Source organism: Cebidichthys violaceus, unplaced genomic scaffold (genome assembly GCF_023349555.1).
Source record: "Cebidichthys violaceus isolate CVI_PGR_0920_01 unplaced genomic scaffold, fCebVio1.0.p SCAF_6, whole genome shotgun sequence".
NCBI lineage: Eukaryota > Metazoa > Chordata > Actinopteri > Perciformes > Stichaeidae > Cebidichthys > Cebidichthys violaceus.
The window spans coordinates 2693404-2706187 of NW_027176816.1; the positions used below are offsets into that span (position 1 = coordinate 2693404).

Sequence of the window (12784 nt, forward strand, 5' to 3'; positions counted from 1 at the left end):
GACAAATCATTACTGCCATACTGTATGTTTGGTAACTTTACGAACAGAACATGAGCTAACAAACTTAAATAATGTGACATATGTGCCTTACAAAGTTATTCTTAGCTTGTGGAAATACATTAGAGCATTAAAGAGCCCCTCAAGACATGTTTTAAGAGATATAAAATACACTGCTTTGAATAATATTTCCTCTTTTTGTCTTTTTAACAAAAAACTATATTGCACTACTTACAAATTCTTAAAATGTGTCTCTGACACCAACATTAAACAATCATCTTTTTAGTTTCCCAATTTTAGTTGTTTGACACAACATGTATCCTACTTTACTGAAAAGTCTGATCTCAGTGTTTGTGTCCATTTCGTTCCATTTTGGGTGCAAGAAATCACATAAATATCTTCTAGGTGAGTAAAGTCACTTACGTAGTGCATTTTCATAACTATTCACTGAACCGGGGCAATTATTGCCATTGTTTTGATACAAATATTGATTTAAGTCTGCAAACTGATAAACTATCTTCATGATCAATTGTAAAACATGTAAGAAAACAGTGAACAGTGAGCAACACTGGCACATGTTTGTCATTTTTGCTTGAAACATAATGATTAAAACGACTAATCAGTTATCCAAATACTGATGGACTAATTGAATAATAAACTAATCCTTCTGCATCGACTACATGCTTTGTGTACTTTTTTTTCCTCTGGATTTCACCACTAATTTCTAGAATATAAAACTTTTTGCTACATCTACAGTATAGCTGCGACCCCCAAAACAAAAACGCCTCCAGTTTCCCGAAAGGTGAATCAGAATCGTCCGAGGCGCACTCGAAGGCAGCAGAGAAGGATGCGCGTCAACATCCCTATTGGCACTCATTCGTGTCCTTCACAACAAAAGTCCCCGCCCCCAGCCTCTTTCAACAGAAACACTCTCAAGTCACATTGTAGCTGTTGGCTCCACGTTGAAGCTCACAGCTCGGTCAGCATCTCTCGCTGCTGGTTCTTCTCTGAGGACAACGAGACATTGTAACTGTATTTTTTTTTGTATTTTCCACAACTTTTGCCACCACTCTTTATATGAGCTCAACATGACGTTCAGGAGGCTGAAGAAGGTGAACTCCAGCGGGCCAGAGAGTGGACACGCATCTCGAGACAGCGACATTTATTTCCCCTCGTCAAAGTCCGACAGCTGCAGGACTGTGGACTTACCGACGAACCCCTCGGAGGTTTACAACTACAAGACTTTGGCTTACTCTGGAGGGACGCTGCCCAGAAACTTCAAGAAGGTAAGGAGTTAACTATTGAGTGCTTCCTTCTCCTGTGTCCTCATTCATTTGGGTCAAGTAGTCCGAAGTTATCAATTTAGTTAACAGCTGCACGCTAAAAGTAACTGTTAAGATCTAATTATCATTAGTTTAATATCAAGTTGTTTTTTAAGCCAAATGATGTACTTATTTAGTGGATGTTGTTTAACATGATGTACAAGACGACCAGCTCAGCAAAAACGCCCCTTTTTTGTGTTAAATTGAGTGATTATTTCACCTGGCAGAAGGACGAGGTCATTTGTAACGATGTCTAGACAGCACATGGGCTTTGTGTTGCTTTATCTAAAAGAAAACAATCTTAACTGTCGGACGCAGTCTACTGAGAGGTGAAGTGTTGTCAGTCTTGATTAGACAATATTACAAATGTCATGTCACGATTATCCTGACCAGAGTAATTGCGATTCATTATCATCAACATATCCATAAAAAACTCTTGGAACTCTCTGGAATAACTTTACCTTACATTTTGTCTTTGGGAAACAAATAATTGTATCTCATCACAAATGGGGTACATCTTTGTTTAGTGAACAAGCAATCTTATATAAGGTAATCAAAAGTCACTAGGTCCTCCTGCATGAATAAAGTATACAAAATAAAAGTATTTTATTTTAAATCAGTCTCCATTTTTATGCAGATAATAGAAATTCACCATTTTTTTATAATCGTTCCATCCCTATTCTTGATCTGAAAATGTTTGTGAAGCTCTGCTGGTTCATCTCCAGAGAGCATCTTCACTAAAGGTCAACAGAAGCCCATCCAGGGGCAAGTGTCGACCACCCAGACACTGACTGATTTATGATGGGTCAGGTCCTCCAGGGCCCGGTGCTTCATATGAGAACAGATTCAAATGAGGAGGATTTGACACGAGCAACATGTTCAGGTTAATTCACAGACTAATGACTCCTTTCCTTTGATGGATGATGAAATATATTGACTTTGATATGATTTTAGAGATTATTAAACACGTAGGTAATTGAGAACCGATTACAAAGTTTGGTGTAATTTAATTTTCTCAATTAAGTGGTACTAATACTATAAGACAATATAAGACAAAAATTTAAATAAAACTTTTTGACTAATGTCAAAAGAAATTATTATTATACAGTCATTTAACATTGACCTTAAAATAGGGAATAAGAGCGTACTGAAGATTGCTTCATCCGAGATGAACAAATCAAAAGTTTTAACCTGGTAACAATATGTTAGCCTGGATGAGTGAAGCCACAATTGAAGAAGGAAGTTCAGGGACTGACGTCCCCTCATCCGATGGTCCAGAATGACAGCAGCTTCAGCCGCTGTTGCATAAAACTGCCTTAAAGTTTGCGTGGCTCGTGGGTCAACTGGCCCATTCTCCTGGCCATTGTGTCCCTCCATAAAGCTTTTATTCAATTCTGTAACTTTACTTCCTTTGGGGTTTCTGGCATCGCTGGTGGGAAAGCAGTTGATAACAGACTAGTGTGACAGTGTACAGTGAGGAGAGGTACAGTTATCCACAAACATACATACATACATACATACATACATACATAGTGTGTGCAGTGGCTACAACAGGGCATTGTGCACACACAGGCTCAGAGATCCCGCTCCAGCCGCCCCCGTCGGCCTCTGAGGGTATTTGGGAATAAATGCACTCATTGAGCGGGACAATTCTGTAAGTGTTGGGACATAAAGAAAGCAACATTTTACTGCGCAGAGAGGCCGTAGCACAAAGCAGCCTTTCATAGGGGCAGCATTTGAAAATGATCGAGTTGGAACAGACGAGGATTGATTGTAAGTGATTTAGTGGAGCCTTCTGGACAGATACCTTCCTTATTTATACAGTCAGGTAGGGCAGAGTCCTGACCTACTGTTGACTTGAGTTTTTCGCTCAATGCAGTCATTGTGATAGTTATTTTAGCCCAGCGTGTCTTATTTGTTTCTTTTAATAGGCTGGAATTTGTACAAACCGCTCTAAACGACCTAAACATTTCACACAGGCCATCAGTTTGAGGGCCTGAAGGCAGCAGAGGTTGCGTGAAATTGAGGCTAAATTTAGATTCTCTTAACATGTTGTGACTGTGTGAGGTAAACAAACAGCCGGACACGCATTTCTGGTTTTGCCTCTGAAGTTTCCACACCGGCGTAATGGCTGAGTGGCTTAAAAAGACAAACGCAACAAACGACGCACGTGTGCAGCTTCAGGACTCGATGAACCGGCTGATGCACTGGTGTGTACAGAAGGTGTGTCGGGGAAATTTCGTGGAGGGAGGAGGGGGAAACCCTCATGAGTAATCTTGCGTTAACCTCAAGCAGGTGTCCGACACGCTTCATCTCTTGTTTCGTTTTCTCCTCGCAGGGTGGTGGGTTGCAGAAGTGGAAACCCTTAACACTGACACCAGAACCACAAAGGTACAATCTCCCTCATTTACCCGTACACTCTAGATTCTTCTGTCTGTACTTTTACATTACATTACATTACAGTCATTTAGCAGACGCTTTTATCCAAAGCGACTTACAATAAGTGCATTCAACATTGGTAATCAAAAGAACTACTAGTCACCAGAAGTCATAAATACATTTCCTTTTCCAAACAAGCATCTAAGAGCATGAAGCAGAGCATAACTCAGAGCCAAAGTACTCTGATCTTTTCTTCTTCCTCCTAAGAATGATCACAGGTAAATACATACGTCTGTTCTTTCTTACATGAATTCCTGTCATTTTTAATTAGGCTTTATTATTCACTTCTCTAGTCCATGATAGCGAGCTAGACAGTCACTCATGTGAGGATATTCAGCATTATCCAGATAATAGAAATTCACCACGATCAACATATTGAGTGGTTTTTTGTTTTTTTTATTAAATCCTACATCGTCCCATTCCTCATTACAAGTGAGCCTCCTCATCTCAGTGAAAGGCCCTCATTCAAACATCCATCCACAGTGATGGCAGCCATTGTTACGCATGATATTCTTTGAGGGTCGTCATGAATTTTCATGTGTTTTGCTGCCCCGTCATGAGAGACGCTGAGTTGACGTCCGTCGGGCCCAACAGACCGCCGTACTGTACGTTTAGCTGTGACGTCTAGATGCTGCCGGACACAGAAGAAGTCCTGTGCAGCCAGAAGACAGTTCTCGTAATGCAATTTAGATATGGAAGCGAGGAATCCAGAGATGGACGTAAACATCTTGTTGACCTCCTTTTCATCCTGGCCTTGCGTTACGTACATAAATGCTGTTTTATAAATTAGTCTTAGTCAAAATCATCATTACCATGAGCCGTAAAAGCTGACGGATAGGGTATAAAATCCCAGATTTATTTGATTTAAAGTAACTCCACTGGTTCTTCACATCATTTGGTCTATAAAACATCAGAAAACATTGAAAAATGGCAATCACAATATCCTAGAGCCTAAAATGACTTCATCAAAAGTCTTGTTTTGTCTGACCAACAATCCAACACCCAAAAATATTCAGGTTACAATTACAAAAAACCGAGCTGACCTCTTCACACTACTTTTTGTATCACATGTAAACATGAACCACTTCACATCTACAATTTAAAATGCCTCTTTTAATTGTAAGTTCAAGAAAAGCAGCAATTTCTCACATTTGAGAACAGATGATTTTATTTTAAAAGAAGATCTTTGGATATCTGAGTAAGACAAGAAGTTGTGAAAGCTGCAGTATGTACCTAAAATGACAAAATCTCTGTCCTGTTGCAGAAACGTGGTCGTCCTGGAGAAAAATGAGGAGGAGTCGTTTGGTTTCGAGATCCAGGTAAGAGGATTAATAGTGATGTATACCGTGGGGTGGGGGGGGGGGGGGTTTGGTAGCCTCTCGAGTGCCATTTAATAGGATTTCCCTGATCGGCCACATCGCTGTTGACAGATGCTGAAACTTGTGTACATCTTATCCTGTAAATCTCTTAATCCCAGCATTTGCCTGCTCCGGCGGGGGTGAAAGGTCACGCATCAGTCAAATAACTGTGTTAGTGTTAGTCCCATGACCCGAGAGAAGAGATGTTTTTCTATTTTTCTTTCCTCCTAGCGTCTGTATTTTGAGCAGTGTGGTTTGCTCACACGCTTCCCATGTAATACCTGCCGCACTCTCACCCTCCCAGCAAGCCGACGCTTCACTCGTTTGACCTCAATCTCCCTCGTCGCCTTGAAGCGCCGCAACCTCACAATGTCGGCTTTGTCGTGCGGACCCCTGTCTTTAAATAGCTTCCTGAAATGGTTCAATATTGATATGGCCTGTTTGAGTGGAGAACTGCATCGAGGAAAAGACGTATTGTTCTATTTACTGTTTTGACGGAGGTTCCCGCCCTTCCTGCCCGCCTGTGGCCAGGAGGAAGTGAGATCATGAGGGCCAGTTTGACGTTAGAGAGAGAGGGATGGAGAGAGAGAGAGAGAGAGAAAGAGGAGTTTGTTTGACTCTTTCCCTCCCTCAGTGCCTGCTATGTTAACACCAATGTAGTTGAGGATCCAGCATGCAAATTTTATATTTGCGTTCCAACAATATTTGCGTGGTTAATGTTTGTCTTTCAGGTGGCTGAGAAGAAAATGAGCCAGGCAGATCTGAATCATTGCAAATTTTTCCATAAAAGACACATGGATCCATGTTTCAATAAGAGCACTTGAGTGTAGCCGATGGGAAAAGTTGAAGCTTGTTTGTTGAGGGAACGGAACTCGGCAGTTTCAATTGCATATTGAGCGACTGATGATCGCGTGACGAGGGGAAGTCTATCTGTGGCCCGCAGTGGCCTGACCTTCTGCAGAGAGACAATGCAGACCGAAACAAGGAAGTGCATGCAAATGCATGTGGAAGTAACAATAAAAAGGTTTCCAAGACAACAAAATATTAGATACATAATAAGGGAGGTGATAGCTTGTTAGCTTGAGAACTTTGTTATGAGTGTTATTGCCCCCCCGTCCCACCTAATGTGAAACAATATATTTTTTTATTATTTATGTAGAAATACTTGGAACAAAGTTCAGTTGAAAATAAGATCAGCCTTTATTGATTGAGCACAAGGACAGAAATTTGTAGTGACAAATACAGAAGGTAAAAAATGTATTAAAAGTGTGTGTGTGTGTGTGTGTGTGTGTGTGTGTGTGTGTGTGTGTGTGTGTGTGTGTGTGTGTGTGTGTGTGTGTGTGTGTGTGTGTGTGTGTTTTCTTGAAAGGGATTGTAACACAAAAAGAAGCTCTGCTGAAGCCTCCAACATATTTTTAGCTGAACATTTGTCATTTGTGCAACTTTGGAGTATATTTCATCACAGAATAGAGGTGTTTCTCTCTTCCCCATCTCTTACAGTCAGACTGCATTCAGAAGGCATTTATGGACAGAAGGAACAATTTCAGTGACTTTCAAAGCACATGTTCTCAATGAACTGGTTCACAAAAAAAATGTGAACCAGTTCTTTATGTTGAAAGTCTACCAGCAGTTTCTGTTCAGTCTGAAAGAGAAGCAAACGTCTCTGCGTGTTCAGTGATATGATCTGCCTTCCTGCACCGTCCATCATGGCTTCCTCAGTTCGTCATTCGGTGGTTTATCAGTCTAGTGTTGTGTATGGCCACGTTATTTCAAAACTGTTGACATCAATCCCATTGTGTAAGACAGACCTATACATAAAGGAGAAGGAAGTATTCAAATGTTATTGTTCTCTCTTTCAGACTTACGGGCTGCACCATCAAGACCAAAACTCGGTGGAGATGTGCACGTTTGTGTGCAAGGTGCACGATGACAGCCCGGCCCAACAGGCAGGACTTAAAGTTGGTGAGTTTGTGTTTGTATTTCTCCTTTTTATATGGAGGACTTATTTTAGGCCTGGGCAAACACTCGTAATAGAGATTTTTTTTTTGGTTCAGCTCGTCCTCTTTTTTGTGTCTGCCAGCTGACGCCTGTGTACCGTACGTCAACAAAAGCACTCGTGTGTTTCAGGCCGGCTGTTTAGGGAAGTACAAATTTAACTTTTTGTTTGCTCATTTTCCAGTCAACAAAACGACTCTCACCCATGTGCCAGATAGAGTCAATAAGGTTAGACAGCTTCTAAAATTACAGTTTTAAAGGAAGTGTTATTTTAATTGGCAAACATTAATTGTTTGCATCTTTAAATAGAAAACCCTCAAAGATAGAAACAAGTGCGTGACAGTGATTTTAAAAGTAAAAGTTAAATATTTGTGAAAGTGAGATGAATTTGTATAAATATGTCACTAAATATCCCACTTGTGAATTTCAAAGCTTTTCTGTGTCTCAAAAAAAGGCGGTTGCTAAATGAGAATACTAAATGTCATCACCTGAACGCTAGTCCGCCTTTAGCTTAGTGGTGGTGACGGGAAGTCATGTGACTCGTGTAGTTGGTTATCTTTTTACTTCTGGTGATTCTATTTATGCTTCCAAAATCATAAAAGTGGTGTTAATTTCTGAAGATTATCTTGCTGAACAAAACGTTTAAGTATCATATACGTTTGTTTGCCACAGAACTTTTTCCCCCCCAATAATCCGAAAATCCCACTGGCTAACTTCTGGGCTGGCCTACAGAAATATGTCGGCCCTGCAGCACTCTTATTACCTCTGTTTTTTTTTTTTTTTTTAAACTCATGACCGCTCTCAGCGTTAATGTCTCCATCAGTGTGCCAAAAAAGGAGGAAGGTGATCCTCCGCCTCCTTCCTTCATCCACCCTGCGTATGTCACTTCAGTTTCACTTCCTACATTCCTCACATGCTCGCTCTATTGTTCCCTGTGTCTCGCTGCGAACACAGTGATGAGCGCATGAAGCAGAATAGGCGGTGGTTTTTGAAAGAGGAAAATAGGCTTTGTGCTGAACCCTCTTCAAGGCTCCTGTCACGCATGAGAGTCCACACCACATCTAATAAGTCTGATGTGGAACAATAAGAGTCTCGCACATAAAGAAAACAAATAAGGCGTTAACACGTTGAAATCAGCTTCAGTTCATTAACGATCGTGCCACGACTGCACACGGCTTCCACATTTGTGTTGCACATGTGTCGAGGTTTCATTTGGAATCAAACAAGCCTCAGTTGGCTTCATCTTGCAGTAATTCAAGCCACAGTTGATTGAAGTGCATTCTGGAGGCTGCTGGTTAACAGACTGTGTGTGTGTGTGTGTGTGTGTGTGTGTGTGTGTGTGTGTGTGTGTGTTTTTTCAGGGGATACCATCGCGAGTGTGAACGAGGCCACCGTGGAGGGATTTCGGCACAAGGAGATTGTTCAGCTCATCCGGGCGTGCGGCAACACACTCAGGTACACAGATCAATTAACACAATCATTGTCAGTAATGCTTTCAGGTTTTAATTCATTAATGAACATGTTCCATTTAATCTAGTGCTGAAACAATGGTTTAATTTGACAGCAAGTTGGAAGCAATTTGATGATTGAAAATGGAAAGTTGAAAGAATTTGATTTGTGTGGAAACAAAAAAACGAACAAGAGTGTTCTGCTGCTAACTAGGCTGTTAGAAAGATTTATTCAAAGGAAAACATAATGTAGATTCCACGAGACGCTCATCGTGCAAACAACTCAATTAAATTCCAAATAGAGAGCCCAGTGTCTATTGTGTCTAAAAACAACAGAAACGTATGAGTAGAAGGAGGGCGAAGTTCTAGATATTGTTATATCAATCAAACTTGAGTTTGTGTTACAAGTTTTAACGATTGGTTAATAAGAATTTAAGTCAGTTTAAATGTGTAGGAATGAATTCTTTCAACTTTGACAACCATTGGTTTAATAATTTGGCAAAAAAAACCAACTAAACATTTGCTGGTTTCTGCTTCTGAAATGTGAGGACTTGCGTCTAACTTCATATATTTATCATTTGCATATGTCTGTGTTATGGGCAGTCAAAGTTAGCAATTGGAAAATGTTGCCTCAGTCTGTGAGAAATTGATTTCACAGATTCGACAGGTTTTGCTTGGAAAGAAGGAAAGCAAAAGTATTTATATTAATGGCCACAAGCAGGGTGAAAAGCCGGCCAGCACAGAGAGGGATGAGCTGCATTAAAATATGGGGATAACCGCGCACATTTTCAGACCGTCTCTCACACCGATGTTCACATGAAAAGCGCCGGATATTATTGTGTGAAGAGTGAGGGGAAAAAGAGAGTTAGAGGGAGAAGATCAAACCCTGGGATAACATTCTTTCAAATGTCCTGTTTTACTTCATTTTATTGAGCTAAAAAAAAAAAAAAAGTTGTCACCCAGAGCGCAAGTATCTTGAACATCGCTGTTGAGTTGAGTGCTGAGTGGGGTTTAATCTGAACCGCGCTCTCTTCCTCATCCTCATCCTCCTCCTTTGCTTGTAAAAGATTAAAATGACAATTAGCGAGGCCTCGAGAGCTACTGCTGAAAACGTGAGGTGAACTGCGTCAGAGTAAGCACAGAGTTTACAGACTGACATCATGAAATTACTCTGTGTAAACTGTTAAAGTGACAACGAGCGCCGTAAATTGTTTACCCACTCATGTAATTCAAAGGAGTTAGTTCACTTAAGTGTCTTGAGTGGAAATTGCATTTGTTGCTTATCCTTCCCTCTCTCTTGTAAACTTTGACACCAGACTCATTCCCGCCTTTTCTTATGAAAAGAGTCTTTCATATGGTTTTTTTGAATCGCTATTTTCTACCCTTGTTGTTTTAATAAGCGCTTCCCGCTACGCTTAATAACTCTATTGCCTTCTGGTCTTCTGCTTAAAGGCTGGAGACGGTTTACAGTGACTCAATCCGAAAAGCGGAGCTGGAAGCCCGGCGGCAGTATCTGAAGGTGAGTGTTTCTTTTTTACTGTTGCTGCAGCAGTTTTTCACTGTTTGTCAGCGGTGAGTCGGCCTGTTTGTTTATGTCCACCACCCACCCACACACACAAAATTTGTTACATGCTAGATATAGACCCCCCCCCCCCCCCCCCCCCGAACACACACACACACACACACACACACACACATCCACACCTGTCTCCCCCACAGCACCACCTGTTGCATCAGCAGTTCACTGATGTCTGCCGACATTCTCAAACCCGTGGCTGTTAAAAAGCTGCCAGCTTTCTCCCAGAGATTACCGCAGCTGTCTCGCTCTAATCCACCAGTGTGTGAGAGCCGCAACACAGCCGCTCTCTGAGATACTAATCCAACGTTTTAAAGATTAACCTTCTGCTCAACACGCAGGAACACAATTTATTCATCACTTAGTTGTGCTATCCATGTTACTGAAAGGGGGGGGGAGACTTCATTTTAGCATGTTAAATTAGCATTCAACATTTGTTTTTCTGGGAATGATCGTATCTTTAATGTGTCCTCGAGGAAAGGACAAGGCAATAAATAATCAATGTATCTGCATATGCAGAGGTTAAGTTAAGAACACTTTTTACTTTAACAGCTTAATAAACAGGCTTTGTTGTTTTTATAGGCCCACTTTGGGCCATGATTTATTCTTGTGAATATAACATTTTAAATAGTATCCTGGTAAAGAAAAAACTAAAACGGCGACAATCCTATTCATATGACGTTGCATGTCAGTTACTGGTCAATCATCTTCCTGTTAGCTGAAGCCTGCAATTTGTCAGAACAGTTTTTTTTCTGTTTGACACATACTGTCCCCTTGACACATTAGGTAACTGTGGCCAATGCATCTGCACACTTTTTAGTTTTTTGTTGCTTTGAAAAGTTTGTTGAAATGTCTGTTACACATGAGCTGCAAACTGTTGACCCATTACAGTGTTAATGAACTTGTAGGAACCTTTGTAGCATCATCTTTAACTGTGCACAAGTTACTTCATGATGAAAGTCATTTTTCAGGAATATGTTGTGGTTTTGTATTGAACATATCTCTGACTTTCTTTTGTAGCAAACTCTTCACGAGAAATGGGATGAATATCGGTCGTTGATGGTGCAGGAGCAGAGGCTTGTTCATGGTAGGTTTTATGTCTTTGTTAGTTCATTTTCCTTTATTCCACCAGGATAACCCACTTAGTGTCAACGCTGCTTTTACGTACAAAACATAGCAAAGTGTCCAGATTTATAAATCATTTTAACTAACAAGCTAACAAACATTCACATGTTCTCAAACTAAGAAATCCCCTGTTCTCATCTGTTTGAATAGTTTCCTGCGTGTCTTTTTGTGTCCATTGATACTTAGTTAAATATGTGTCCACCATCCTAACTCTGCCCTTCTCTCCTGTAGGCATAGTGCTCAGCGATGCTGCGGTCTACGAGTCCCTGGAGTCAGCAGGGGTGTACGGCAGCCTCGGCACTCCCAGCCCCGCCACTCAGAGAGCCCTCCACTGCACCGGCAGCACCAGCAGCAGCGCCAGCTTTCTCAGCACAGCCACCGAGGACGACCCTCTCTACCAGACCTGCCTGTACCCGGCGGACCGCAGCGTGGACTCGGTCTGCGCCACCGCAGACGAAAAGAAAGAGCAGCAGAAACCGCCGCAGAGGCAGCAGCGCCTCCGACCGGCCAGCGAGCTCTTCACAACGGCCAAGACGCAGCTGACCCGCAGCGCCAGCACTCGCAGCTACATGAGGGGATCGTCGTCGTCCACCTCGGGGGAGAAGCAGGGAGGATTCAACTCGCTGCAGAGGAAGCCCAAACAGAAGAGCTTCCGCAGGCGCCTCCTCAAGTTCATCCCGGGCTTGAACCGACCGCTGGAGGAGGAGGAGAGCAAACTGTGAGCAGCAAACGGAGCTGTTCACCGAAACTTCGCAGACCCAAAGACTTAAAAGCACCACTGACTGTCGACCTACATTGCCAAAGAAAAAAGTGCAAGCAGCTCCAAAGAGTGAAGAGACCAAAGTGTATGGCTCTACAGTTGCACCTCTCCATGTTTGACCAATGATCATGTGGCTACGTTGTAGCCCTCAATGTTTCACAGCTGTAAATAACTTTTGTTTCCTTTTTGTTCTTTAAGTTATTTATTTATTTTAACATGTTACTGTACAGAATGAAGGATTTTTCAGTTTTTACAGCATTCACCACCTTTTATTTTGACATCTGAGGAAATGACCTGTTACGATTTGTGATTGTGCAACACGACATTTAGTAAGAGACAACTTTGATATCTACTTTAGATGATTCATATTGATCCTGTTTTGTTTTTTTCGTCCAAGTCTTAAGGTTCCTAAAAATAAATTGTGTCATTTTCAGATTTTACTCTCATTATTTTGTGCAGAACTTGCAAGAAAAGCTTTTTTATTCCACAAGCCACAACTGTTTGTGGGAATTGTAGCTGCCAAACTTAAATTAGCACTCAGACCTCGAGTGTACACACAATCTGTTTGTAATTTTCCCAGGCAGAGATGTGTCCTACTCCATGTGATACTTTTAAATATAGCAAGCCTTCAAGGTTCCACAACTCTTCCTCCATTTTAAGAATGTTATCACTCGAGTTCTGGAGGTGAACGTCTGGCCTCGGATGGTTTGAGGCTTTTTGTGGTGCAAGGTATCCAGAAGGGAGGCTGTTGTTTCGGCTATGAC

At 41.5% G+C, this 12784-nt stretch overlaps 1 protein-coding gene across 1 annotated transcript; it reads left to right on the forward strand.

Annotated features, from left to right (window-relative positions):
- Window positions 1-910: 910 nt before the first annotated feature.
- On the forward strand, window positions 911-12453 carry tamalin (trafficking regulator and scaffold protein tamalin). Its single transcript, XM_068733004.1, has 8 exons — window positions 911-1283; window positions 3658-3710; window positions 5023-5077; window positions 6976-7078; window positions 8473-8566; window positions 10012-10078; window positions 11156-11222; window positions 11492-12453. The coding sequence occupies exons 1-8, from the start codon at window positions 1086-1088 to the stop codon at window positions 11980-11982; spliced, it is 1128 nt and encodes a 375-aa protein (XP_068589105.1). The 5' UTR covers window positions 911-1085; the 3' UTR covers window positions 11983-12453.
- The last annotated feature ends 331 nt before the right edge of the window (window positions 12454-12784 follow it).